General features: G+C 49.0%; 7 protein-coding genes across 7 annotated transcripts; 5 read left to right on the forward strand and 2 right to left on the reverse strand.

The window, feature by feature from the left end:
- Positions 1–3,736: 3,736 nt before the first annotated feature.
- On the forward strand, positions 3,737–8,419 carry FIESC28_00291 (uncharacterized protein; the record flags this gene model as incomplete). The annotated part of the gene is made up of 12 exons (XM_031154442.1): positions 3,737–3,869; positions 3,983–4,003; positions 4,062–4,069; positions 4,148–4,159; positions 4,224–4,261; positions 4,322–4,353; positions 4,408–4,527; positions 4,583–4,644; positions 4,701–6,444; positions 6,497–6,501; positions 6,963–8,258; positions 8,312–8,419. 12 exons carry the CDS (start codon positions 3,737–3,739, stop codon positions 8,417–8,419), a joined length of 3,579 nt encoding a protein of 1,192 aa, XP_031021496.1.
- A 3,037-nt stretch (positions 8,420–11,456) lies between these two features.
- FIESC28_00292 (uncharacterized protein) lies at positions 11,457–12,137 on the forward strand (the record flags this gene model as incomplete). Its single annotated transcript, XM_031154443.1, has 3 exons — positions 11,457–11,513; positions 11,600–11,851; positions 11,922–12,137. 3 exons carry the CDS (start codon positions 11,457–11,459, stop codon positions 12,135–12,137), a joined length of 525 nt encoding a protein of 174 aa, XP_031021497.1.
- Positions 12,138–13,798: 1,661 nt separating this feature from the next.
- FIESC28_00293 (uncharacterized protein) lies at positions 13,799–14,364 on the forward strand (the record flags this gene model as incomplete). The annotated part of the gene is made up of 2 exons (XM_031154444.1): positions 13,799–13,965; positions 14,031–14,364. 2 exons carry the CDS (start codon positions 13,799–13,801, stop codon positions 14,362–14,364), a joined length of 501 nt encoding a protein of 166 aa, XP_031021498.1.
- A 2,321-nt stretch (positions 14,365–16,685) lies between these two features.
- FIESC28_00294 (uncharacterized protein) lies at positions 16,686–18,123 on the forward strand (the record flags this gene model as incomplete). The annotated part of the gene is made up of 3 exons (XM_031154445.1): positions 16,686–16,878; positions 16,953–16,959; positions 17,115–18,123. The coding sequence occupies 3 exons, from the start codon at positions 16,686–16,688 to the stop codon at positions 18,121–18,123; spliced, it is 1,209 nt and encodes a 402-aa protein (XP_031021499.1).
- A 1,012-nt stretch (positions 18,124–19,135) lies between these two features.
- On the reverse strand, positions 19,136–20,371 carry FIESC28_00295 (uncharacterized protein; the record flags this gene model as incomplete). Its single annotated transcript, XM_031154446.1, has 2 exons — positions 19,136–19,801; positions 19,859–20,371. The coding sequence occupies 2 exons, from the start codon at positions 20,369–20,371 to the stop codon at positions 19,136–19,138; spliced, it is 1,179 nt and encodes a 392-aa protein (XP_031021500.1).
- Positions 20,372–21,090: 719 nt separating this feature from the next.
- On the forward strand, positions 21,091–22,042 carry FIESC28_00296 (uncharacterized protein; the record flags this gene model as incomplete). The annotated part of the gene is made up of 2 exons (XM_031154447.1): positions 21,091–21,301; positions 21,414–22,042. The coding sequence occupies 2 exons, from the start codon at positions 21,091–21,093 to the stop codon at positions 22,040–22,042; spliced, it is 840 nt and encodes a 279-aa protein (XP_031021501.1).
- Positions 22,043–23,424: 1,382 nt separating this feature from the next.
- FIESC28_00297 (uncharacterized protein) lies at positions 23,425–26,063 on the reverse strand (the record flags this gene model as incomplete). The annotated part of the gene is made up of 3 exons (XM_031154448.1): positions 23,425–25,719; positions 25,782–25,997; positions 26,061–26,063. 3 exons carry the CDS (start codon positions 26,061–26,063, stop codon positions 23,425–23,427), a joined length of 2,514 nt encoding a protein of 837 aa, XP_031021502.1.
- Between the last annotated feature and the right edge of the window lie 1,870 nt (positions 26,064–27,933).

Genomic DNA, 27,933 nt, shown 5'->3' on the forward strand with positions numbered 1-27,933 from the left:
CGTGCAGATGAAATTCAAGAAGTCGTCGTCCTGGAGTTGCTCGGAAAGACTCGCTCTTTATTACCAAATCATTACCGGAACCGCTTGTTGCCTTTTCTAGCCGCGTTTCGGTTATAGAAGTAAATTGTATCAAATTACTTCTTTGTAGCTGTCATGACTTACGTCGTAGCTTGTAGCTGAGGATATGAACTGTTTAAAGCAGTTGCTGGATCGAAGCAGTGAATGATCTGCTAACATAATGTTGAGTATAGTGAATCAGAGGCCCACCTTGCTTGTCTCACACTGCTTCTGGGGTGACTATCGTAGCTCGAGTGTCAATACAAAGACAGCCTCCTGTAATAGGCTTCAGATCAACTCCAATTCCCTATTCGTATCATTGAATTCGGTATTCGTGAGGGGAAAACGTCAGTGCTCCAGACCTTTTCGGCCGACAAGTTCATCGGTACCTACACACCGTACACCGAAGGATCAACCTCGAACCGAGGAATGCCTTCCTATTTGGTTTCTCTTCAGCCCTACTCCAATCCGGTCTTTCGATTTGTATCAAATCTTATTCAATCGTTACTACAGTATCGAATCAGCGGCTCGGAGGGGTACACCGAAGACCGAAGTCGGAGCTAGCTCGCTTTCTCAATAATAGCCTAAGAATTGTAGCAGGTTATTGCTTGAACCCGGGCTTCAGGTGGAAAGAGCCTGTTTGTTTTACAAAAAACCAATTGTAAATGATTTTCATCGACAGTGGAGGCTTTCAGCTTTGCAGAGTGGGATCACATAATTGCAGAAAAAGTCACAAAAGCAACATGATCTGTATTGCCAAATGCGCACCAATAAAAGCGTCAATCTTGATCAACAAAAGTGATGCGCCGGCCTTCATCCACCGAGAGAGCGTGGTTAGGCAGGTCATGCCGCCTGGGATGGAGTGGGTTTTGGCTCAAACGAAATAGGTGCCGGTCTTTGACCTCCGTGGGGGTTAGAATGGTAGAATGCGGTTACTGGTGGGAGAGCGTCTGATAAAGGCGGGACATGGACCTCGCGAAACAAGCAATCAGACACGACGCTTTGAAGTTTATGTCTTAGAATACCTACTAAGTACGAGGATATGTAAAACATTGCCGCGAGTGATCGTCATTCTTGATGAACAGACACTCTTGTTGTACGTGCTGGGTACAGAGTGTGATCAGGTGGATGGCTGTAGGCTATTCCCAGTCACTTTTCCAGCAGGTGGGAACAAGCCGAATAAAAGTACTTGTCAAATTATTACGGCTGGATGGTAAGATGATAGACAAAACAGGCTAAAATGAGACCATGATCAAACGGCGAGCAGCGACAGCGCAAAGGCCTCAAGGCATCTGGTACGGTGCTTTACCCCACACTCGTCCGTTAGGTAAGTTGGAGCTTGGGGCTTTCAGCGAGCTTGAGATTTTTGAGATTGAGCTTGAGTTGGAACCAAACAACGCAGCCAGGGTCCAGTCAGTGGTGGGGGTAAGTAAGGTAGATGTAGATCCCTTGGTCAAGGTGTACGGTGTCACGGTCGTCCACCGTGACACCAATAGCTCCAGTCCCGAGATACTGTGGACGAGGTGATGCGGTGGGAGGGACACAGCTACTGCTACGGCTCTGTTGCAATGCGTAAAAGTCTCGGGCCAGCGATCCAGGATGATCTCACCAGATTTTGCTGCCGTCAAAGACACACATAGCCTCGGCATTAAGGAAGGCCCAGTCTGATGCAAACGTGGATACTTTGACTGGACTTCCCTTGGTCCATGACATGGCCACCCATGGATAAGGTGAACAGATCGTTCGCTCCTACGCCGGCGTCAGGCGTGTGGGACAACAACAACCTCCTCAAACCTCTAGAGGTAAAGACGCGGTGCAGGCAGCCTCTAGAGGTAAAGCGTCAAAACCTCTAGAGGTAAGGTGCGCCCTGGTCGGTGTACGTGAGCGAAACGTAAAGAATCGCAATGTACCTTTAGACCAAATTGTTGAGGAGACGTTCCTTCTGCTGGGAAGCTGATTGTGGTACGAGGCGCGACGGCTGAAATCGATCGGCGCGCAATGAGGTTATTATGTGAAAGCTCGAGAGATGGATATCGAGATATGACTTGGTAAGGTAGACAGATAACTAAGTAACTTAGTAACTTGGAGCTGATAGTAAAACTCCGAGCTTGAGCCAAAATAATATCCTCAAGTCATGTCGAGACACTATCAGAGAGCGTTGATTGGTCAATGGCCGGATAAAACAAAGATGTGTCGGGGGAATGAGTTGCGTCAACTCTCACTTTTTTTCTGTCTCGCTGCTCGTCGCAAACAAGACCGAGAACACTGACCACCGTTAAATTTGGATTATTACTGAAACCAATGTACATATATTTAGAGATTTCCCGAAACCGCGGCATGTGATTAGCTGGCTAGACGTTGTTGGTGATATGATAGAAGCTATTCTGAGCATATCCCCCGGCTTTGATACTATAAAGGTCTCGTTATGCTGTCGCAATCTTCGCAACGACGACTTGTGTCAATTTGAGACCATCCTGTATCACACACCCTGTCTTCCCCCATGCCTTTGTGTCATGTTCTTATTTTGTCTGTTCCCGGGTGAGGCGCGATGAAATCTGTGTGTTAAGCTATGCCGCGTCGATTCCCTTTACGGCATACTACCACCACGCTCACAGACATCTTAACCCCCAGTCTTCCGGGGTATGTCCCGTCAGGCTGGATGCCCATTGCCGCGATTGTTCATAGCCGCTTTTATGCTATTGTTGCTTCTTCCATTGGTATAGACAGCCCTTTACATCAACCGGCCCGGTCAACAACATCTTGTAATGTCTATAGATTCGTACATGCTAGAAGGATGCCCCCCAAGAGACACAGGGTATCACGTTCAGCGGGAAAGCGACCGCCGTTCAGCTGTACACCATAAAAGGCTACGTAGTATAGAAACTCCGAGTTGACGAGACCGCGGTAGAGTCGTTATGTGGCCGAATCAAGTTCCACTCCTCGTCGTTAGTTGGTAACCGCCCAGAGATTCTTTTTCTGTAGAAGCCTGTACCTCTAGTTCTTCCCCATCCAGATACGGTACGTCTCCAAGGCCGAAGCAGATCCGTTGGAGTCATACCCAAGGTGTTTCTTAGTGCGATACCTTGATTGTTAGTTGGAAAGTTTTGATGGATCGAGTGGGAGTGGGAGGGTTCCGCCTGCGCCGCTGTGTGATAGGTTTGGTACAGTACCGAGTACCTGCCAATTTCTTGGGACGTGACGGGTTGCGCCTTCTCACACCTGGTGCCCCTCGGGCTTTCTCCAACGTACACTCCCTCACCGTCCACTTTACCAATCACACGCCCTCCCGTCCTGGATAGCTCTCTCCCTCTCTCTACCCCCGGAGGCCGGGTGTGTCACCGACGACGGACTTGGGGGATAGAATTGATTTACCAGTGCTCTACAAAACCCCCCTCGTCCGCCTGCATGTCCCTTCCCTTCGATTTACTTTCTTCTCAACCTTATACCTTTATCTATTCCTCTCCATTATACCCTCTACCCACGATTCTCTGCGTTACTGGGTGATATTGCGGTCGAAGAGCTGTCGTGGTATCTTCATACCGACAAGCGTGCTCCTTACCCCACCAAACGTCAAGAGACCCCGCCATTGAGCTCTCGACAAAGCTCCCTTTCTTTGCTAGAGCTTCTTGTTCTCTCTCTTTTCAACTTCTTCTACAGTCGCTGAAGTAAATCACACAAGATGGCCGCCCCTCAGCAACCACTCACCTTCAACGATGTCTTCGAGGAGGATGATATCGATGAGCCGAAGGAGGCCAACTCGGTCCACCACATCCGCGCCAACTCTAGCATCATGCATGTGAAGAAGATTCTTGGTGAGTAGCTGACGCGCTCCTAAAAGCCACCAATGGCTTATCTGGAGGGCCCAATGATCCCCATTGCTTATCTCGAGAACTTGCGCTGACTTGAATCTTTTACTCCTTTGCAGTTGCCAACCGTGGTGAAATCCGTAAGTCGAACACTCTCAGTACCCATAGCAGACCCGCAATCAGCTAACATGTGAACAGCCATTCGTGTATGACTGCCTATCCATTCCTTCCGCCCGGTCGCTCTTTTTAGACACTGCCTAGCTGACACTGGTATTTGGTTATAGATTTTCAGAACTGTAAGTAACGACTCTCGGTTTCGTGCGGCTCATAAGCCTGGACTAAGGCGCTAATCATCTACAGGCTCACGAGCTTTCACTGCACACTGTTGCAGTCTTCAGGTACCCCTCACTTGAACCGCGATCCCGACGGCACGAGAGTTTATAAACTAACTCGCACAGTTATGAGGACCGATTGAGCATGCACCGACAGAGTACGCGACACCCATATGCCCCTCCGAGACCATTTTACTAACAATGTCTTTCAGAGGCCGATGAAGCCTACGTCATTGGCAAGCGTGGACAGTACACCCCTGTTGGCGCCTATCTCGCTGGTGATGAGATTGTTAAGATCGCTGTCGAGCACGGCGTGCAAATGATCCACCCTGGTTTGTTTACCTCAACTTCGGCATCCGGCATTCACAGCGCTGACTTAACCTCTAGGTTACGGTTTCCTTTCCGAGAACGCCGAGTTTGCCCGTAAGGTCGAGAAGGCTGGCCTCATCGTGAGTCTAAACTGCCCCACCTTTCCCGCTCCGTCCGTGCACTAACCCCGGACCAGTTTGTCGGCCCCTCCCCCGATGTCATTGACTCGCTCGGTGACAAGGTCTCTGCCCGAAAGCTCGCCAACGCTGCCAACGTCCCTGTCGTCCCTGGTACCCAGGGTGCCGTTGAGAGATACGAGGAGGTCAAGGAGTTCACTGACAAGTATGGATTCCCCATTATCATCAAGGCCGCTTTCGGTGGTGGTGGTCGTGGTATGCGAGTAGTCCGTGACCAGGAGAGCCTCAAGGAGTCCTTTGAGCGTGCTACTTCCGAGGCCAAGACTGCCTTTGGTAACGGCACCGTCTTTGTTGAGCGCTTCCTTGACAAGCCCAAGCACATTGAGGTCCAGCTCCTCGGTGACAACCACGGTAACATCGTTCACTTGTACGAGCGTGACTGCTCCGTACAGCGACGACACCAGAAGGTTGTTGAGATTGCCCCTGCCAAGGATCTCCCCGCTGAGGTCCGTGACAACATTCTCGCCGACGCTGTTAGACTGGCTAAGACAGCCGGCTACCGCAATGCAGGCACTGCGGAGTTCTTGGTCGACCAGCAGAACCGCCACTACTTTATCGAGATCAACCCTCGTATCCAGGTCGAGCACACTATCACTGAGGAGATCACCGGAATCGATATCGTTGCTGCTCAGATTCAGATTGCTGCTGGTGCCACTTTGAACCAGCTTGGTCTTACCCAAGACCGCATCTCCACTCGTGGCTTTGCCATCCAGTGCCGTATCACAACTGAGGACCCTGCCAAGGGCTTCCAACCCGATACTGGTAAGATCGAGGTCTACCGATCTTCCGGTGGTAACGGTGTCCGTCTGGACACTGGTAACGGTTTCGCTGGTGCCGTCATCACTCCCCACTACGATTCCATGCTTACGAAGTGTACTTGCCATGGTTCTACTTACGAGATTGCTCGCAGAAAGGTTCTCCGATCCCTGATCGAGTTCCGTATTCGAGGTGTCCGAACCAACATCCCTTTTCTGGCTTCTCTTCTTACCCACCCTACCTTTATTGATGGAACTTGCTGGACTACTTTCATCGACGATACCCCTCAACTGTTCGATCTCGTCGGCAGCCAGAACCGTGCCCAGAAGCTGCTTGCCTACCTCGGTGACGTCGCCGTCAATGGTAGCAGCATCAAGGGACAGATTGGAGAGCCCAAGTTCAAGGGAGAGATCCAAGTACCTGAGCTCATCAACTCCGCCGGAGAGAAGGTTGATACTTCCCAGCCTTGCACGAAGGGATGGCGAAACATCCTTCTCGAGCAAGGACCCAAGGCCTTCGCTAAGGCCGTCCGCGAGTACAAGGGTACTCTTCTTATGGACACAACTTGGCGAGATGCTCACCAGTCGCTTCTGGCTACTCGTGTCCGTACAGTCGACTTGCTCGGCATTGCTAAAGAGACCAGCCATGCCCTTTCTAACCTCTACTCCCTCGAGTGCTGGGGTGGTGCCACTTTCGATGTTGCCATGCGATTCCTCTACGAGGATCCTTGGGACCGACTTCGAAAGATGCGAAAGCTTGTTCCTAACATTCCTTTCCAGATGCTTCTCCGTGGTGCTAACGGTGTTGCTTACTCTTCTCTACCCGACAACGCCATCGATCACTTTGTTGATCAGGCCAAGAAGAACGGTGTCGATATCTTCCGAGTCTTTGATGCTTTGAATGATATCGATCAACTCGAAGTGGGTATCAAGGCCGTACAGCGAGCGGGAGGTTGCTGCGAGGGAACTGTATCTTACTCAGGAGACAGTAAGTTAATCTATTCCTTGGACTTGTGATGTTTTACTAACTATCTCAACAGTGCTTGTAAGTATTCACGATGGTGTTTCACTTTTTTTCTGCACCAAGTTGGCTCCTTCCCTATGGATAAGCGCCATACTTGTAGCTCTTTCCATTTTACTGTTTACTTTGTTGTTGGCTTCGCCAGCGATTCCTCTTCCCTTGAAACATATGCAACCCCAGCTCAAACTCCCAAGCGCCAACTCACGGATAAGCTGCAAACGCTTCTCAATAGTGGTTTGCTCTATGACTACCGTCCATCCGCATCATGCGGATTATGCGCAAGACCACTTAGGCAAGCCTTAGACAAGCCTCGAGACCCTAACATAAAGGACGAAAGAATTTGGTCACTTTATGCTGGTTAGGCAAATTCTTAGGCTATTCTTTATGAGCTTCCCTGTCCTTCCGTTTCTTTTACAATCATACTTCCTTTCTACTCGATTTGCTATGCTTTCACAATTGGATCATATCGGCTAACCCATCTCTAGCGTCCTGGCAAAAAGTACAATCTAGAGTACTACCTTGACCTTGTCGACAAGCTTGTTGCTCTTGACATTGATATCTTGGGTATCAAGGACATGGCTGGTGTGCTCAAGCCCCACGCCGCGACACTTCTGATCGGATCCATTCGCAAGAAGTACCCTGATCTTCCTATCCACGTTCACACCCACGACTCCGCCGGTACTGGTGTGGCCTCGATGGTTGCTTGCGCGAAGGCTGGTGCCGATGCTGTTGATGCCGCCACCGACAGTCTGTCGGGTATGACATCCCAGCCCAGTATCAACGCTATCATCGCTTCTCTTGAGGGAAGCGAGTGCGACCCTGGCTTGGATCCCAAGCTTGTGCGATCCCTCGATGTATACTGGCAGCAACTTCGTCTGCTCTACTCTCCCTTCGAGGCTCACTTGGCTGGTCCTGACCCTGAGGTGTACGAGCACGAGATTCCAGGTGGTCAGTTGACCAACATGATGTTCCAAGCTTCTCAACTGGGACTCGGATCTCAGTGGCTTGAGACCAAGAAGGCTTACGAGCATGCCAACGAGCTTCTTGGTGACATTGTCAAGGTTACTCCTACCTCCAAGGTCGTTGGCGATCTCGCCCAGTTCATGGTCTCGAACGGACTTTCCCCTGAAGACGTCAAGGCCAAGGCATCTCAGCTCGACTTCCCCAGCTCCGTCCTGGAGTTTCTTGAAGGTATGATGGGACAGCCCTACGGTGGATTCCCCGAGCCTCTTCGATCCGATGCTCTTCGTGGTCGACGCAAGCTCGACAAGCGACCCGGTCTGTTCCTCGACCCTGTCGACTTCGTCAAGACCAAGCGCGAGCTTGGCAAGAAGTACGGCGCACCTGTTACCGAGTGTGACGTTGCTTCGTATGTGATGTACCCCAAGGTCTTCGAGGACTACAAGAAGTTTGTCCAGCAATACGGCGATCTTTCTGTGCTGCCCACCCGATACTTCTTGTCTCGCCCTGAGATCGGCGAGGAGTTTAACGTCGAGCTCGAGAAGGGCAAGGTGTTGATTCTCAAGCTTCTTGCTGTCGGTCCCCTGTCTGAGAACACTGGACAGCGTGAGGTCTTCTTCGAGATGAACGGAGAGGTCCGACAGGTCACTGTTGTTGACAAGAAGGCTGCTGTTGAGAACATCAGCCGACCTAAGGCCGATGCTAATGACTCGAGCCAGGTCGGCGCGCCTATGTCTGGTGTCCTTGTCGAACTCCGTGTCCATGAGGGCTCCGAGGTTAAGAAGGGCGACCCGATTGCCATTCTCTCTGCCATGAAGATGGTAAGTTACTATCTACTTGTTGTTCCTGGGCATCGATTACTAACTTTGTATAGGAAATGAGCGTCAGTGCATCGCACTCTGGTAGAGTCACTTCTCTCCACGTTCGCGAGGGTGATTCTGTCGACGGTTCAGATCTCATTTGCAGAATCGAGAAGGCCTAAAGAGCCCAAGACAGTCCAAAGAAAACAAAAATACAGGGTTGGGTTTAATGATACATTATGGTTAACGGGAGTACCCAGAGATTAATGGGCTATTGGTTTGGCGCGTAAAGATGACCTATGATTAGTCTTTTCGATGAATACTATGAATAAAACTATGATCAATGACTTGAGAGCGTCTGGAGTCTTAGTGAAAGCAATGGCTTGATTTGTAGGATTTTAGACCCGGATTTAGGTGTCTTCTAAAGCTTTAAAGCACATATGCCAGCGCTTTTCACATACGTTAGACAGATTATCAAATTCCATAGATTTGAGCTCCCTTGCTTTGCGACCTTGTAATGGAGAAATAACAAAAATGGGCTGCTGGAGATCCAGGCAGTATAATCGAGACGACTACAACAGGGATTACCTTATGTTACATACCGAGTTTTCCCACGAGAAAACTGACCTTATACATGTACTAACTAAGACTATTGTTTTTGCATGGCACAGAGGGTACATCTATCTAGAATGTCATATCTCTGCTTGGTGTCAAAGGAGTTCAGATATTGCTCTGAACTGCAAAGACAAATCCAGAAAAAGACGATAACCTTTGCAAAGGCTTTTGCTATCCATGGACTTTTTGAGCCTAACAGGCTAAGTTCTGAACAATAAAGGTTGCATGAGGTTACACGATCACAGCAACTCCTTGACCGAGTCCTTGGTCTAGACAGTTGACAGGCTATTTTTTGAAGGCCGGACCGGACAGAACCAGATCCCCAGGGGGTACAAAAGGGTGCTGAGAGCATAAGAGATGAAATAAGTGGATCAGTTTATGACACTTTAGACCAGGCTCTTAGACTATTTATTTTTTGTATTCTAAGGATTACGGATACCTAGAGAGCAGATGAAGATCAGTGGGGCCGGACTTCCGGGGCTTTGCGGGGGTGGATACCATCGCTGCGGACCGGTGCCGCGTTCCGCTATCATCAGCAAGTAAAAACGAACATATGACATCGGTTTGATAGCAGGGCGGTTAGGTACCTGTTTTAGATACCTGAGTACCTCTTTTCTTGATTCCTCACAACTTTAAGATGTGCGCCGCGCAATTCGGAGTACTCTCGGGCTTTTCAAACGTGGGATGAAGATGGTTCCAAGATCGACGACATACTGTAGGCGCGCTTCGAGAACAGGAGATGGATGACCCGAGGGTCAGCTCCACATTGTGTCAATCCTACAGTAAGGTAAAATGCGCGGGCAAGACGGGATTTCACTCCGGGTTGAATGGAAGTTATCAAAACGGTGGACTGCAATATGATGCTGGTTTTGAGGTAGCTCAGACCTCGCAGGGCAACACATATCTAATGCATATTTTAAACGCATGAATCTTCTCATCATAAGGAGAACTAATTTACTCTAATGATCTAGAGAATTCTATCATACGAGTATCCTAAAGTTAGGCTAGCCAAGACTCAAGCTCCCCATAAGCTTCAAAAGCTCACGCATCGGCAGTGCGTATATTGCGGGGAACCCCGGTCAATGAGAGGGTTACATGCGCCAAAACCTGCATCTTTGTCTGGCCAGGCCTGGATAAAATGGGGAATGTTTCAATTCAATTGACAATTGATCATGTGCCCCGAAATCGGACAGACTCGGATGCAAAGATCACGATGGGTTGTGCGACTGATATTAGGGAGTCTAGTACACGATAATTTGAGAGAGCTGACCGTGAAGTCATTCATGCAATGACGTAGTGGAGGTAAACTTCAGAACCAACGAGGTACAGTCTAGTGACGAGTGATTATGGACGAATTTTAGTAGTGAGAAATAAAAACAATCCTCCATGTGTCCGCAATGATACCAGGCTGAACGATGACAATCCTTACCCCTATCCGGTGCACAGGGCGGATGTTGATGCAATATTGATTAACAATGTTCGCCGCCTGGTGGAATGCAACGCAACCATGAGCAACGCGTCTCTGGCATTCTGGATATACAAGGAAAAGACCTGCAATATCGGACAAGAGCGATGATCAGGATGTGATAAAAGAGATACAGTACTCTATGCCTGTATCCCACGTTCGATCGATTTCTTTCGTACGTGTTTCAATGGGAGAGAAGCGGTGAGATTTTCTTCTTTTAACCGGTCCTTTGTTTTGTGCAAGTAACGTTTCCCATTCTCAGACATGGCTTTTTTTAAGCTCGTGACTTTGACGACGTCCTCTCCATAGATGGGCGGAATCAAAGTGTGGGGGAGCAATCGATACCCCGGATACTAGGTTGGCTGAGGTAGGTCTCGACACGCTGTAATCTCGAATTTAGCCCCCAGGTCCCCTCCACAAGATCCCACTGCATCCGGGGGACACGGGCTATCATATGCACGATTAATGCAGTTCTGGGGCTCTGGACTTTTAGAATCTTGGGTGCGACCAATCATGTTGATTATGATGGTGGTTGTGGTGCTTTGCTTCACTAATTCTTATTTCTCAGCATAATATCGAATGTTTTGCATTGAAAGCGTCCTGATACCTCATTAGACCGTAATTGTGATTCCATATGCAGTGGCGATAGATAAAAATCATGAAATGTATCACTGATTATGAAGCTCATCAGTGATTCATAGTAAAATACCTTATTAATGATTCAAAGACGATACTGTATCACCGTTTGACCGGTGTCAGTTGCTCTCTCTACCGTCTACCCCTCCACAATCGCTATTCGGGGCCCGCCTAAAGTTTGGTTGCTTCCCTTTCGCCTTCCCCCCCGGCCCCTGTAAGTTGGTAGGTGCGGATCTGCGGCTGCCTGCCCGCCCACCTTCTGCCTCCGAAACCCAAAATTTGTCCACAGCAAGCCAGAGCAAGCGGCACTCTGATCCAGGTCAAAAACACCTTCCCCCCTCAGACCTTGTTCTAACCTCATTTCCTCTCTTACCTACCTCCTAGAGAAGACCTAAATATCTTGCCTTTTTTCTTCTTATGAATGCAATAGGAAGTAAACTCAACTATTTTTATCGCCGCCAACTTCACTAGCGACACATCTCAACAAAATTCTACTATAAACAATGGAGAGCCTCCAACTATCCCAGGTTCTCGCCGACCTCAGCAACCTGGGCGCTGCCGTACGTTTCAATGCTACGCCTCAAGTTTCGCATTACTGCGCGACTGTCTTCTGTCTACCATCAAGACTAACTTTTACTGCTATCAGGATCCAGGAGCTGCCGAAGCCATCGTCAGCGCCAGCAACCCTCCTCAACCCAGTTACACCCGAACCGATGCAACTGCGACTGCCCCCACCTCGAGTCCTGCTACCAACAACCAGCGACGCCCTACGGGCCTACAGCGTCATTGGTCTTCTGAGAAGTTCGACAAGTTCGGCCGCCGAATCCTCTCTCCCAACTCCCACACGGGGTCAGCAGTGAACTCCGTCCCTGGCACTCCTCGCCGTGGCGAATCTGATGTGAGACTTTCCATTAACCGTTACTCCTACGATTAAGCTAGGACTGTGCACTGACAAGACTTCTATGTAGTTCGAGGAAGATTTAGAAAGAGCAAGCACGCTCATGCAACTATACGACATTCGCTCCAAGATTAAGCAGCAAGATAACAGCAGTCTGCTCAAGGCCCGAGAGAAGGTCAACGCGATAGCAGCGCGACAACAAGCTCAACAGGCCGCGGAGCGCAACATGAAGGCAGCTGACGAGCTTCGACGTCAACGCTACTCTTTCCCTCGAGCCGGTCTCTAAGCTGAACGACAATTACGAATATACTATACCTCTTCATGACGGATCATGTGGCTTTTTAGGAAGGAAAAGGCGCAAGATGGATGATTTTTGACGGCGTTTGGGGTACAAAGACAATATGCCGTCGGTAATGGATCGACCCTCTTGCGAGGTCCAAGGCAACTAGCGTTTGACTTAGAGCTGTATGAGAAGTGCTCATTGTTTTGTGACGAGAGGCTGATTTATTCGATGCGAGGTCAGTTGGCTTTTGAAGCCAACATACCCAGGGGTGCAGCATAATAACCAGAGGGTAGAGCGAATGGATAACTTTGGATATCACAAGACTTTTTCTTCTATCGAGAAACCTCAGCGGTGCCGACTGCTCTGCAAGTTATTGCAAACGCGAATAACCACCAGCAAGGAGTTTATTCAGGGTCCTAGTCCATAGCGCTCAGGCATCGGACTTGGTGTTTGGCAATTAACCTAGTTCCTGCATGCTCTAAACCAGACCCAGAATTGTGACTACCAGCTATTAGGCTTAATCGTGAAAGTGCATGGCAAAGAACAACCCGAGGTTGTTGGTAAAGAGCATCTAGCGAAATGGGATACGTAATATCTAACGTGTCAGGATATTTGGAGTCTTCGCAAAGAGTCCAGCATTTGGAGGTTGCTGATATGACGTTCTAGAATATCAACGACTCACTACAGTAAGCAGATCTGCTGTCGACATAAGGTAATTTCCGTTGAATCGGGTGAAGTAGCTTTCTGGGGGTGGAACCTTTGTCGTCATCACAGTTACGCTTCGCCACAGATGTTGAAGAAGGGCTGCGAAGCTCATGATTAAGTGGGTAAAGAGCCACGAAGATATGAGGCTCAGCAGGCTTGGTTTGGGTTTGGACAGGTGATTAAGTTGTTGATCTCGGTATAAACTTGCCGGTCAATGGAAGGCTCCTAGGTTGTTGCAGATTGTAGCCGTTGGAGTTTCAATTGATTGAGAATACGCTGCGTATTGATGACGGGCGCATGCTCTCAAACGATCAAGTCTCGGGGGACGTTACAGTTACACTCAAACCGTGATGTAAGTGCCAAGCTTGAAAGTGTTACTGTAGTGCTACGCACAGCCACTACCATCGCAAGAGCCTTTTGACAGCCAAGAAGTAAAAAGTGGAAATGCCCAGACTTTAGGGAAAAGATAGAGCTTGTGACCGCGTTTTTGGTTGGGTTACGCCAGGCAACTTTGACCTTTTGGGCGGGCTTGGCTGATATCTTGGGAGTCGCAGCTTGAATACAAAGACCAGCTGCCCTCCCACACATTTTTTTCTCTGTGCTTCTTTTCGCCCTTATCCCATCTTTCTTGTTTGATTCGACAATTTCCTGTTTTCTACAATCAATCACATAACCTTTCCCTTTCCTCACCTATCACCTATCACCTACAAGGCTTACAACCTAAACGTCACCCTCGTCGCATCATCATCATTGTCGAGTATACGTCATACTTTAGCCAAGCCTTAGCCACATAACAATTGCATTTCAACGCCGCAAACGAGCAACGTGCAATAAGTTAAAAACAAAGTTTGTCGGTTTGAACAATCAGTAACTTTCCTCGTTCATCTTTCTCGTATTGCTGCGATACATAAACACGGCATCGCGTGTCTTGGCCATCAATCAACAAAACAACATCAACAATGGCGCCCACTGACGGCTCCTCCCTCTTTGCGCGCGACATTCGATGCGGCTATGGCCAGAGTTACAGTAGAGGCTATTGTTACCGCAACAACTGGTCCTACTGGGGACGCTGGGTTCTAGCAGGCGTCGTTATCTTTTTCTTCGTCCTCTTTTTCATGTGCTGTCTGTAAGTATTTATCACCATCACTATCACCTCATCTATGACTGAACTGCATGCTAACCTCTGCAAAGCATCTCTCGCCGTCGTAAGAGCCGTGGCACTAAGCCCGTCTACGGTACCGGCTGGATGGCTGGCAAGCCCTGGGGAAAGAACAACAACAACCACCAAATGTACAACTACGGTAACCAAGGTGGCCATAACCAGGGTTACAACCAAGGCGGCTACAATCAGGGCTACGCTGCGCCTCCTGCGTACGGCCAACAGCAGCAGCCTCAGTACACCGGCAACACATTTAACACCAACGACGGTTACTATGGTCAGCAATCCGGAGTCCAGCATCCTCAGGGTACTTATCAACGCGATGGCGGATATGCGCCCCCTCCTGGACCTCCTCCTGGAAAGTAAACAGAGAGTGGTATGAATGTAAGAATATTGCGAAAACACGCCCCGATATGGAAATGAAACGAAAGGATACCACTTGTTGAGGCGTTTTGGGAGCTTGATTTCATGATATGTAATGGCTGCTGTTTCGTCGAGAGACATCGCGGATAAGAGTGCTTGTTCTCACGAACAGTACTGGTTCTTGGGTGGATTGATGTATAACTTTTTCGATCACCTACATAGCAACTAGCTTTCTCCTATTAAATAATTATTAATCTGAGAAAATAGATCATGATTGTGATGGCAATAGATGACTAGATTTGTCGCCGTAGCCGTATTGGGTGTCAGACGTTGTTGTTACATGGTCTCGTGTCAACAACTCAATGTTATAGTTGACCGCTGCAAGATATCATGTCATATCTCAAATCTTGGTATTACCAGCGCCTATTTCTCTGCATGTCAGCACAGCCGCGTCTATTTTAAAAGAGATCCAACATGATTTCTTCAAGTCTCCCGCGAGGCGCTCAATAGTCTTGCATCTTTCCGTTTCAGCTTCTCAAGAAGCCAATTCTCGTGCATCGATTGGCAGATGCATTGGCGCCACAGCCGCTGACAAGAGGAGTCTGCATGAAACATGATGGCCATTCAGCAAAACACATCCATATACTGAATAAGGTACCCATATATTGGGCGTTTTTTTTAGGGTATCACTCTCACGTAGCAATCAACGACGATCTGAATGTCTACGGCCTCAAAGAATGCAACCGAGGTCATCCGCGTATTTGGTACCTTGCACATCGCAATCACCGCAAGAAGAGCCTAGGGCTTGGCTTCTTGGTCTTATCAACGCCAAGTCCCAAGTATCTGGGCCGATAGCCGCGCATATTGGCGAAGTCAAAGTGAGGGTTGTCACGATGCTAAGACTTAAGTTCAGTCAAAGCAGGGCCAAATGTCCTCCCGCTATGTACTTTCTCCAGTGGTACAATTATGATGCAATCGTTAAAAACCCTTTGCTTTGAATTCCCTTCAATTCTGCGACAGGATCGTCCGGCTATCGAAACGACCCTGTCATTTCGGAAATGGTCGCCCTTGAAGACCCCCGCTGAGACCAGAGCTAACGGGGACAATGGCATGGGGTTTTCTCTGACGCAGGCTTGAAGTAAATTGATTTCTTCTTAATATCGCGCACCTACGGTTAAAGTCGTCAGGACTTGAACTTGAGGTTGTGCTTGAGAAGAAGCAGGGAGAGTTGCAGTGCTTGCTTTGTGACCTTTATACAGAGTGAGTTATGGTGGATATGTGTAGCAACGATCGTCGACATCTAATGTCAATCTTTGAACTTGCCTATCTTCTTCCTTCAATTCCTCAATGTTCCTCTTTACCGTCGGTCTTATACGGAGTAGGGTTCGCAGGCCAAGCCACAAAGGCGTCGTTGTCCCATGCAACAAGCAGTCCTTTTGTTTTTGGCTTGTATAGAATATTAAATGCTCATTGTTTTGATACATTTCATTCTGCACTGAATAGATGTCAATATACTCGAGATCAATCTTCAAATTTGTCCATCAACTACTACGTACTACGTAGTGCAGAGTAGTACAGGCTGAAATGAAATGCTCGCCCCATAGACATCCAATCGACATCCCTTTTGGGTTTCACCGTTTCAGAAGTCCCTTGGCGCCTGCATGCACTGAGGTCGGCTGCCCTGACCCGTCCAGGGGTAAAATTAGCAGTCCCATTTCCCCTGGATCCTCCCCGCCACTGGCGGTAACGCTGGGTCCCTGCACCTGCATCGGTAGGATTGGATCTTTTGAACTTCCATTTGACTCCCTCCACTGCACTGGCTTCGCTTCATTCATTCTTACCTCTCAACCAACACAACACTCGCCATGGCTGAAAACTCTTGAGCCTATTTTGAACCTTTGCAAAGGTTGTTTACCCTCATTTGATCTTTTTGATTATATTCTTCCTTTCTTTTCTCTTCACTACTTTCTCTTATATCGACCGGTGCGAGCGCCGCTTTCCCGATATCTTCTACCGCTAAACCGTCATCCTTCATTCCATTAACGACCCGCATCAACAACTTGAATTACGCGCCGAAGAAACAATACCACATACGTCGCTGTATCAAATACCATACAATATTGACTTTTCGCCGTTTCTCCATCACTATTTTCAAAACTCAATTAGCATAACGACTCGCTCATACGACAGAGCATTATACCCATTATATCCAGCATCACTACATCACTATATCTCGAGATATCACTGTATCAACGTACTCGACATTTCAAGTTCCAATACGCTCATTATCTGAATATATCGAAACCCGCGACATAATCGCCATAATGCCCTCCATCGACGAGGCTATGGCGCGGAGCCTTCGAGGCAGCGCCTGGGAAATAGTCAAGGACAAGTTCGTTAGAACTATTACCTCCGATCTTATACGACGAGATATGATCGCTGATGCCGCCCAAACAACTGACGAAATTTCTGCCACATCTGAGACTTTCGCAAGTGCTTTCTCCAGCTGGGATAATTGTATGAATGTGGTGTGGTGCAAGTGCGTATATATCCCTTCTCAGTTTCAAGCTTTGTTCACTAACAATCTCCAGGTGGCCAGTGATTGGCGTCATGATTATCGGAGGTCTTATCATTTTTAGTATTGTCTGGTGTATCATTCGTTGCTGTTGTTGTGGACTTTCGTGCTGTTGTAGCTGTTGTCAATGCCTCAAGTGCTGCGGTAACTGCTGCGGTGCTTGTGACCCTCCTCGCAGTCAGACAAAGCACCTTGACGATCCTTACGCTCCTCAGCCTCAGCACCATGGATATCGAACCGAACCTCCTATGAACCCCTCGGCACCTCAGTATGGAGTTACTCAGCCTATTCGTAACGAGCCACCTCAATATGCTGAATTCGAAACGAGCAAGAAGGACGACGACGCTTTGCCTGCAATGCCCAGCTGGGAGGGTGCCAATAGCAAGAAGGTTGAGGTCCACACTGAAGCCGTCGAATTGGACACGCTCTCCAAACCACCTCCTAGCCAACACAGCATGATGGGAACCCCATACAGTCAACCCGGAGGCAACTCGAGTGGCTACCTAGGCCCTGGCCAAGCTCCTGATGTGTATTCACCACTCGACCAGCAAGGTTATGGCTACCAGGCCCCCCCTCCTAACCAAGTCTACGGCGCTGCTGCCGTTGCTCCTATGCCACACGAGCGTCGCTCTCCAGGTTTGAGCCAACCTGCCCATGGGAATCAAGGCTACGGCTACAACCAAGGATTTGAACAAGCTCCAGCCTTTGGTCAGATGCAAGGACACGGCAACACACCGAATTACGGCGAAGGCGTCCCACCTCAGGACATGGCAGCTACCTACGCTGGATACCGAGCAAGCCCTTCGCCTCGCCCTGTCAGTTATGCCAAACGAGTTTCCATGCATCAGGATGAATTTGGCTGTTACGGAAATCTTCCTCCACGACGCTCTCCCGCCATTGCTGACGATTATGGTTACGGCCAACCTGCCCGTCATTCACCTGGTCCTCAAAACGACTTTGGCTATGCTCAGCCAGCCCGTCACTCACCCGCTCCCCAGAACGACTTCGGCTACGCCCAACCGGCCCGTCAATCACCTGGTCCTATGAACAACTACCGACCACCACCACCTGAGGGCAACTATGGCCCTCGCCCTGTGCCCCAACGACAACAGTTGCTGGAGTCTCAGTCACCGGTCAGTTACGAGCCTCAGCAGCCGTATCCCGGTTTCAAGCCATACCAGCCTTAGAGAGATGGATATAGTTTCTGAAACAATGGCATGAAAAGAAAGAAAGGAAAGGCGTTTGGCCTCTTATCTGTCTCAGTACTTTATGGATATAGAGTTGTTCCTTGAATATGGGTTTTGGGTCTGCATTGGCGTTTCAGGTGGGGTTATCTGGCAATCATCCAAGTCATGGATGCTCAGTGTAGATTTTGTTGGAAAGGTCTAACGATGTACTTCTTATTCACATCACTTGGCGAGACGCCTTCGGGCATTTTGAACATAGGCATCGTCGCTAGCTATAAGACGAATTCACAAGGCTTGATAAATTCTAGAAACCTTTGGGTCAGCTTAGTCAACGACTAGGTATTAGTATGAGAAAATCGACCATGAGAATGAAGACGAAACGAATTAGTAACTTTACGCAAGGTTAAGTCTCTTCTTAGGCTATACTTATCTCTATCTTCAATGTGGATCCCAAGGTTTGTCAAAACTTAGACAATTAAGATAAAGTCTGGTCACTTTATGAAAGTTTAGGCCGTCTCTTAGGCTAATTTTCAATGCATATCCTAAGGATTATCAGAACTCAATAGTTGAGATGGAATTTCGTCACTTTAGGCAAGTTAGGATGGCTCTTAGAATGGCTTCTAGGTTATTTATTTCCAAAGTCCTAAGACTTATGGAAAACTTAGAGTTGTTGAACGAACTCCGGTCACTTTATGCAAGTCTAGGCCACCTGTTACAATGACGGTTCAATATCTTTGCCCAAGCGTAGAGTAAATGAATTCGCTTCTAATACCTATGAAAGCCATGTGATCCCATCTTATAACGCCCTAGACCACCGTATACGCTCTACATCTGTCTTCTTTCACCGTACGGTACAAGAAGCCCAGACAAACAGTGCACCTGAATGTTACACCATCGTAGTAAAAAAGAAACTCCACAACTTAAACCAAAATATCGCTTAAAACACCGATGCCACCAGTCAGGGAAATCTAACAAAAAGAAAAACCATCACAGGCTGAGAGCTGTCTCTCCACTATTCCTTAGGATACAGCTCCGGGGGTACCTTGTCCTTTGGGCCGCGGGCGCTCGAACTACTTCCTATGATGGTCCGATCGTCACCATCGCGCTCAGGATCGTACTCTCCAGAGTCTCTTGCTTTAGGTTGGCGAGAAGATTGCGCAGAACGCGCGACAGGCTTATCGGCCTCGTCGTCCGAGTCGCTATCGGTCTCGTGCTCAGAATGGACCAGTCTATCGCGTGAAGCTTCGTCCTCGTCATCGTCATATCTCCTGCGCCGACTCTCATCATCAGGTTCGTTGGAGCTGGCGGTTTCGTAGTCGGTGTCCTTGAGCTTGATAAACGAGTCGATAATGTAGTACTGCAGGGCGTTCATGATGAGAGGGAATATCATCATAACGAATGCGATTTGCAGCTTCTCGTTGCCTTCTGTCCAGCCAAGGGCCCAGTCGCCGGCTTTAGAGATCCAGGGCATCATGATGAAGATGATGAGAACGCAGACCTTCATACCGAAAAGACCGCAAAAGTAGATGACAGATTGTTTCAACCACCACCAGACATTTGGCGGGCTACCATAGTTTCCTGATTGAACGGACTCGGGGGGTTGGCCAACGGGTGTAAAACGGACAAGACCGGTAAGGATCTTGAGGAGGACGATAAGAATAGGAATACCGAGAGTGGTCTAAGTTCAAAGGTCAGTGGATCAGACATGAAAAGTAAAGGCACGGCTGACACTTACATCGATGGCGAGGTTGAGGAGGTAAAAGGAGCATGGGTTGGGAGCATAATCGTCGTCATCAGAACGCGTAGTAACGGTTGATGCTGACGGATCGACTTGGACCGAAAAGCGACCGCTTGTCAACATAGACATGAAGATATTTGCGATATGCACAAGTACGGAACCAAAGACCTGCTTGGAAACGTCGAATATCCAAATCTTGAGAGGTCGCTGAGGCCGTTCCCTCCATCGTTTATATACGAGCGAAAGTAAAGCCAAAGCACCGAGTGCGCCTTGCACAAGAAGCGCGAAGGAACCTAATAACGAGCATTCTCCGTTGGACTCCTTTTCGTCGTATGGTGTTGGTGGTGCGGACGAGATAAACGTAGCCGACGCGGCTGCAGATGTAGCCATGGAAGCGGCCGAGGCAATGACCGAGGTGGCCATTTCGATAACGGTTGAAGAAGCAGATACTAGAGAAGAAGCATCATCGACGCCAACTGGTATAACTTCGAGATTTGACGGTGGTTGCATGTGGAAAGTTGCTGATGTACGTCTGGTGGTTTAATTGAGTATGATGTCGCTTGTCTCAGACGAGAACGAGAGGAGAGAAGAGAAAGTGGTGATGTTTCAGGATGACCGAAAAGGGTCCAACGGGGGCGGAGAGAGAGGCGAAAGTACGGGCTTGGCGGACAAACTCTGACAGAATGTGTTGTAGAATGAAACTTATCCTTTGTTGGTGATCGAATCAAAGATGCTGGCCAAGAAATAAGACGAAGGAAAGGGGGACAAAGTTAAAAAAGACGATGCACTTGTGACTTGTGATCATGAACATTACAGTATCCTAGGCGCTCAGTTACGTACGCTACTAATGTATTTGCAGAGGTACCTGACCGTGCTGACCTATCCCGCTTCGGCCACGCCTACCTTAGGTATGCCGGGTCATTGATATTGTATCTCGGTCGTTCTGAGTCTAGTCTCAGGTTCTTCACTCAGCCACTCCACTTAGCGTGTCTTTTCCCCGGTCTGAACCAAGACAAGTATAACCACTGCACCGCCACAGACCTAGATCGTCCGTGGCTCAGCACATCTTCCCGGTTAAACTTAGCTCCGTGCAGAAACCTCAGGCAAGGCCTATCAGAAAGAGCCGCCAAACACCAAAAAAGTCCAATCCAATCGTCCCAACTCGACGACGACGACGACGGTTCAATTGACGATAACTTCCAACACCGTCGCCCTTTTCACCAGAGAAAATGCTTCGTCCGAGATTAAGGGTTCCTCGCCAGGTCTTTGGCCTCGGCATGCGCCCAATGGTCAATGCCCGCCGTTCAATCCATCATGTTCCCGAGCTGCCGCACGACTATTCCCAGGGTGTTCCCAACCTCATGAGCCCCGGAGGTTTCTCTATTGCCTGGACCGAGTACATGAAGCTCATGGTGGAGAAGCTGAATGCTTTGACTGTCGGTATGTGTAGCATTGATGTTAGGAGAGCATTGAACTACCGCAATACTCATCTATATTCAATTCTCTATATCAGCCCACTGATACTGCATTTACTAACAAAATACTCCTTCAGGTACCGAACTCGAGGATAAGGACACAAAGACAATTGCTCTCATGACAGCCCGCGAGCCTAACCAGGCCCCCATCTTCAACTATGCCTCCATGGCCCACAACAACCACTTCTTCTTCCAGGGCATCTCCCCCACCGGTACCCCCATGCCCGATGCTCTCCGCAACGAGCTCGAGGCTTCGTTCTCCTCCATCGAGACCCTCCGCCGAGAATTCATCATCACAGCCTCCGCCATGTTCGGTCCCGGTTTCCTCTGGCTTGTCAAGGCCGGCCCTGGCGACTACCGCCTTCTGCCCACCTACCTCGCTGGTTCTCCTTACCCTGGCGCTCACTGGCGTGCCCAAAGTACCGATATGAACACTGTCGGAAAGGACGGCTCCGCCCGCAACTTCATGAACAACCAGGCCTTCGGTGCCAACAAGCGATCAGGCGATCTTCCTCCAGGAGGTATCGAGCTCGAGCCTCTTCTGTGCCTAAACACATGGGAGCACGCCTGGTTGCTGGACTGGGGTGTCGGTGCTGGCGGTCAGGGTGGAAAGGTTGCATTCGCAGAGTCATGGTGGAGTCTTATTGACTGGGAAAAGGTTGCTCAAAAGTCAGGAGTGCTACGACCTGACTTCAAGTCGGCGTAAAGATTGGGAGATACTATATGATGAACTTGTGTAGACAGGATGTACAGTTTAGGGAAAACGATGTTACGGCATTGAGATAGAGACAAAGAGGCGGAGGGGGAGCGAATTTTGTAAGATATTGTACTCTGCATATACAGGTGGGGAAAATGTACCATTTGATGTCAGTAAGTGTTCATGTCATGATCATGTCTATGGAGGGTGAGCGAAGGGCAATGAGGTATGATACCACGGCACGTATGTATATGTATTTCTATAGGAACAGCCCAAAAAGTGAAATACCAAAAACAAAAAAAAGACATACAACACCAGGTATTCGCTGGTCGTCACCGATCCAACTACTAATCCGGCGCTTCGTGGCTTGACGATGGGGGAGCAGACGGGACCCCGTATTCTCCACGAGCTGTGGTCGTATGTGATAGTTTGAGTGATGAGAAGGGATTATACAGTGGTGTTTGGTGGCAAGTGTCGTCTCGACTTATCCTATGAGACATAATTCTGATAGCTAGAAACTCTGATGATTGTTCTATCCCAGAAGAACATGATATACAAAGGAAGTTGATGTCGTTACCAAAGATTAATTCTTTTATGGCCACGGTACTCTAAGACTGTAATACGAGCAGCAATTATTAGCGAAACTGCAGGTTTACCTCATATGTCTTGATGGACAATGCATACTAGTAGTCAGTTGTCCCTGGATGTAAGGGCACTTACTCACATCCATCTCAAGTCTGCATCACATGATCTGTCTGAAGCAGACAAGGCTACTGCTATTTGAGACCACAGACTGGTATTTGTCGGCTCAGTACTCACATTACTTCAGTATCAACTCGCCTACAGATCGTTCACATCTGGAATCAGTTTGGGTGGGACATGTACGTATATAAATTCATCAATTCATTTTGTTTTCCTATCCTAAGAAGCTAGCCTGAGCTATCTGTATGAAGTAAAAGTCAAGTAGCGCCATATGGTATCCATGTCGTCGTTCATAAGCCTTTAAAGGGAGTGGGTTGTGCTGTGTTGCGTTTTCTAAAGTCGTGTGTGAGTGGTATAAAGTAGGTCATAACCAGGCTGTAGCCAAAACAAAGAGAACATCATATGCAAAGCCCAAATACCCATAAAAGCACCATTGCTCGTTTTGAGCTAACATTCATCCGTTGTGTGGGCATCCCGCGAGAGAGCCGCGGTAGGTATCCGCTCAAGTGGTTGTACGTTCTGGCATATAAAAGCACACGAAAACACCAGTGCAGAAAGAATAATAAACAAGCAGTCTGAGTAACGGTGATCCAGAATAAATATTTCCGGTCAGAGTTATCAGGTGGGAAAGAAAAGGCAATACAGAGTAGAGTTTCGTAGATGATAAAAGGAAAGTGGTAAGAGTCGACTTAGATCATGTTGCCGTTGACACTGATCTCAAAGCCCTCGCCCTTCTGTCTCAATGCCTTGGCAAGCATGAGCTCACGCATCCAGTCAATACGGTCATCACGGTTCTTGACGGCAAAGTGGTGTGTCTTGCCTGTGCCGTTAACTCCTTCAGCAGGGATTGAGCCAGCAGGCTGGATGTGACTCTCGCGCTTGCGAAGTCGCGCGGTGTTCTTCTCCTGAGGAATGAGCTGGAAAGCAAATGCGCCAACCGGGTCACTCTTCTCACGGCTGTGGCTGCCACGAGAAAGGTGCATTGTTTTGAAGGCGGCACTAAGCTTGGAAGAAGATGCCACGCTTGAGCAAGCAATCGCATAGTCATCAATATCAACATATTCGAGAGTGCGGTCCAGCTCTTCAGAGTCCTTGTGCATGTTGAGACGAGTACCCTTGAGAGTGAAGTAACCGTCCTGCCACTCGTGTCGAAGCATCTTGGTCTTACGCTTCTTCATGGGGCCTTGGTGGCTAATGCCATTGGCAGGGTCGGCAGAGGGAGACTTTCCCTTGGCGCCGAGGGGTGTGATAGAAGGCGCAAGGGTTTTCTCGGAACCGTTGAGGTGGCCACGCGAGAAGGGGAGGTTATCCCGAGGAGGCGGCTGAAGCGGCTGCTGAGCTCGTGAGCCTCGCGGCGACCTGGGAGATGATGACCCTTGAGAGGGTCGCGCCGTGTTAATAGGCCTGTTTTCCTCCAGAGAGGGCATCACGGGGAAAGATGGACGGCGGGCTGAAGTACGAGACTGGCAACGGGGAGGAGAAACGTTGTTGGTGGGAGATGTTCGGTAGTTCATGTCAGGGGGAACAGACTGTGAGAAGTCACGAGCGACAGGGCCAATGGGTACAGCGGTAACAGGAACATCAAGCTCTGAAAAAGGTGTACCGTGGCGGAAGTTATTTCTGGGTGTCATCTCCAGGTCAGGAGACCGAGGGCTGGTCCTTTCCATCTGGTAAGGTATAAAAGCAGGCTGTTGGTGGTGGTAATACTGTTGCTGCTGCTGCTGTTGTTGCTGCTGGCGTTGCACATACGATTGATTCTGTGCCTGATTCTTCTGAGGAGGGACAGATGAAGCACCAAGTCGTGAAGGCGGCAGCGGGGCCTTACCAGGGATGGAGAGCTTAGGCAGTCGGCGCAAACCTTGGTGAGGAAGCTGAGCCTGCGCAGTTGGTATTCCAGCAAAAGGGGGTGTGGGAGGGACTTCCTCATTGCATTCACCTCCATGCTGATGCTGGAAGTTAAGAAATTGCCTGACGTTGTCCTGGGGATCTCTGGCCTGGACTCCACGAAGAGATGCTTCGTAAAGGTACTGAATAGGCGGCATGCCAGGACCCATGACATCCGAGGATGCGACTACAGAAGGCTCAGCATCTGAGATGGGTCGGACCTTGTTGGGATCCAATGCCTTGGCAGTCTCTGGGTTTCCAGCATCACCAATCATGACCGTCCCGGTAGCATTGATATCAACATGGGGATATTCCTTCTTGAAGGCCCGGATAAGTTGCTGTTGTTTCTTGTACTTGGAGCAGTTTTCTCCTTTGGAGCAATGGTGTGGCTTCGGGATGACCTGTTCGATACCGATGATGGATACTGATTCCATAGGGGTGATATCGTCTCTGTTTGGCCTTGTTCGGTTCCTTCGCTTGCTGCTCTGGCGACGTCTTAGTCCACTCTCTTCAGGTCTTCGCGCCTCTCTCACCAACTCCCTGCTTGGCACATCCTCAATTGGAGTCTCCGGTTGAGGTGACGCAGGACGACTATCCCTCAAGGCTTGGATTTGGTGCCAGACCTTGGTCCTGATGCCAAAAGATTGGATGCTGAGCTCTTTAAGGTCTTCGAACTTTAATGTAATTAAGATTGCACCGCTAATGTCATTCTCCATAAATCGGTCAGCGACAGACAACTCAATGCCAGCATTGAGCATAGCCTGTGCAACCATCTCAGTAGTCCATGATGCCAGAGTTGTCGTGTCAAGTTCCACATCAGTGTATTGGAAAGGACTAGCACGGGGCTGCGGTGGTGGCTGAGACGACATGAGAAAGTCGGCAATGTTTCGAGGTCCTTTCGGGGTGATAGGCGATAGTGTCAGGATAATATCCTCTTCAGTTGATGAGTAGTGGTCAGTCGAGTTTCGGAACAGATGAGGTCCTCGAGGGCCTTCAACTTGTTTGGGTGAGTATTCAACAGGGACCTCTTGACTTCTGCTTGACCTTGGTGTTGGGACCTCATCGTAAGAAGAGACTGTGGTGAAACTCGGTTGTCCGGCCTGAAAAGGTTCGGCTGTCAGTGCCTTCCAAGACTTGTATCGGTTTTACGCAAAATACATACTGATTGCAAGCTTATGCGTGGTGAGTTATCTTCCTCGTCACTAATAATCTCGTCCTCTTCCTCCCAGTCCGTGTCCACAAATTCGGTTGCTACTGAAATTGGTCGTTCCAATATTTGGGAATCATTCTTGAGACTGAAGAAGGTATCACGAGGAAGAGGTTGTTGTCGCATTTGGGAGTACGTCAAGCGATCTCCGCCTCGGAAAGATGAGTACTCCTATTGTAAGTCGGCGCGTTAGCGGTTTCTATGGACACTCACGTTCGAGCTTTTCGCACTTACCATTTTGTACTTTTTTATAGGGATATCCAGGTATTGATGCTACCAGGCACCAGATATGGTCGGTAAGGATGGGTTATATCAAGTGATGGTTGCTTGGTTTAGCCGTTGCCGGCACTCGTTTCTTTAGAACTCAGTGCCTGAGCACGATCAAGAGCACGCCGTGAAACAAACAGAAACAAATAAAGGAAACATAAACCTCGTGATGTCGAAGAGGATAATACAGTGGTCGCAAAACTTAGAAGGAGGGGACCAGGGGAGCGGGCGAGCGGGCGGTTACGGGATGTTATGTATGCACTATAGCTCAACGCTGGTGACTGAGGGAACCAGCAGGAGTATGGCGGTCACGGAGGGTATGGAGACCAAGAATAGACTTGAGTGAGTGCTAAATGCAGAGTCTGCGGCCATATCTTTAGGCCCTTGGGATACTGGAACCCAGTCCTTAGTCCCTAGACCCTAGACCCTTGCACCCTGGCTTGTTCGGCGGCAGCAGAAGAGACGGGAGTATCAAGAGGAGGGTGTGAGCAAAAGGGCCAGGGTGAAGACAGGGTTCTGCGGCTTCATCACACCGGCACGGGACGCAGAAGTGGAAAGCAAACAGCATCCTATCACCAACCGCAAGAGATATCCATTGACCAACATGTAGATCGCGTTTGACCGGATTGCTTTCACTTGAGAAGCGATCAGGAATAACGGTGTTCGTAAAGAATGGAGGCTGGGTAACAAGAGGCCCCTCTTGCTGAGGAACATGCATGAGATTTGGTTCAGATAGTGGAGAGAAACGAGGAACGACCGTCGACGGACTTGGGGTGTGTGCGCGGCGTCAAGCTGGCGGTACCAGTTTGGGCCCCCGATCTGGGCATAGTGGCTGCGTTTCGTTCTCGCATGCAAAAATGCACGCCCAGTCACGTTCCTTACCTTTGGCTCACGAATCAGAAAGTGTCCGGGGTCTTGAGGTTCAGAGGATGCTAGTGAAGCAGTGTCTTTGCTGGGCTGGACGCTTAATGACGATGCTCGATGAGAGAGGACCTTGTCGTAGACAGAAGAGCGTGGGGCACAATGCCTTAAGCAGTCTGTGCTCGTCGATTGGCTTGACCTGGCGCACGTTGCGACCCTGGCTCATGAGGCGTTAGGTTTAACTCGGCGAACACAAGCTCCAGAGCTGGAGATCTGTTAGAGCCACACCTTGAAAAGCACAGTAGCGGCCCTAACGGGCGTCTAAGCGCCGGGAACTGGAGTTGCTCACCACCTCACCTAGTGTTACTATGTTGAGATGAGGTTGAGCAACGAGTCAACGTACCATTTATGTTAGCAACTATGTTGAGATCAATATCTCATCCTCTCTCATCCATCACAGTCTCAGCTCAATGGGTTGGTGTGATTTTGATGATGGATGCCCTGGCAACCCTCAGCGTAGAGGTGATGAATCTGTTTTCTTTCCTCATCACATTTCCCAAGAAATTTGATCTTATCTTTCCTCGCTTCGCATTTTGCGAGCTCTCAGCGTATCCGTACTCTCTACTCAGTGTTACAACAGCTTTCTTGCTGCAATGACAAGGTCCTCACGGACCATGCAGCGCAGCTTTGGCATAGGGGCGGGAAACAGGCCCCATCATCTGCATACAAAATTCTCGAGAGACAATGAGAATCGACATGGGTTGATTGGTATCGTCATATACGATGCCCGGTACAGATTGGCTTCGAATCTTAGACATTGAGATGCACTGGGTTATGAGTCGCTGGCATCGTAATAGTCGACGACGTGGTCATCTCTGGTAACATTTGATCTCTTGTTCAACGTATTTTGTTCCCCCCTGCGTCTGCGAGGTGCTGTAAAACGTAACACTCTTGCGTTCCTGAACATGAGGCTAGCCAT

This window comes from Fusarium coffeatum (assembly GCF_003316985.1).
Source record: "Fusarium coffeatum strain FIESC_28 chromosome Unknown BRIP53273_contig_6, whole genome shotgun sequence".
NCBI classification, from domain to species: Eukaryota; Fungi; Ascomycota; class Sordariomycetes; order Hypocreales; family Nectriaceae; genus Fusarium; species Fusarium coffeatum.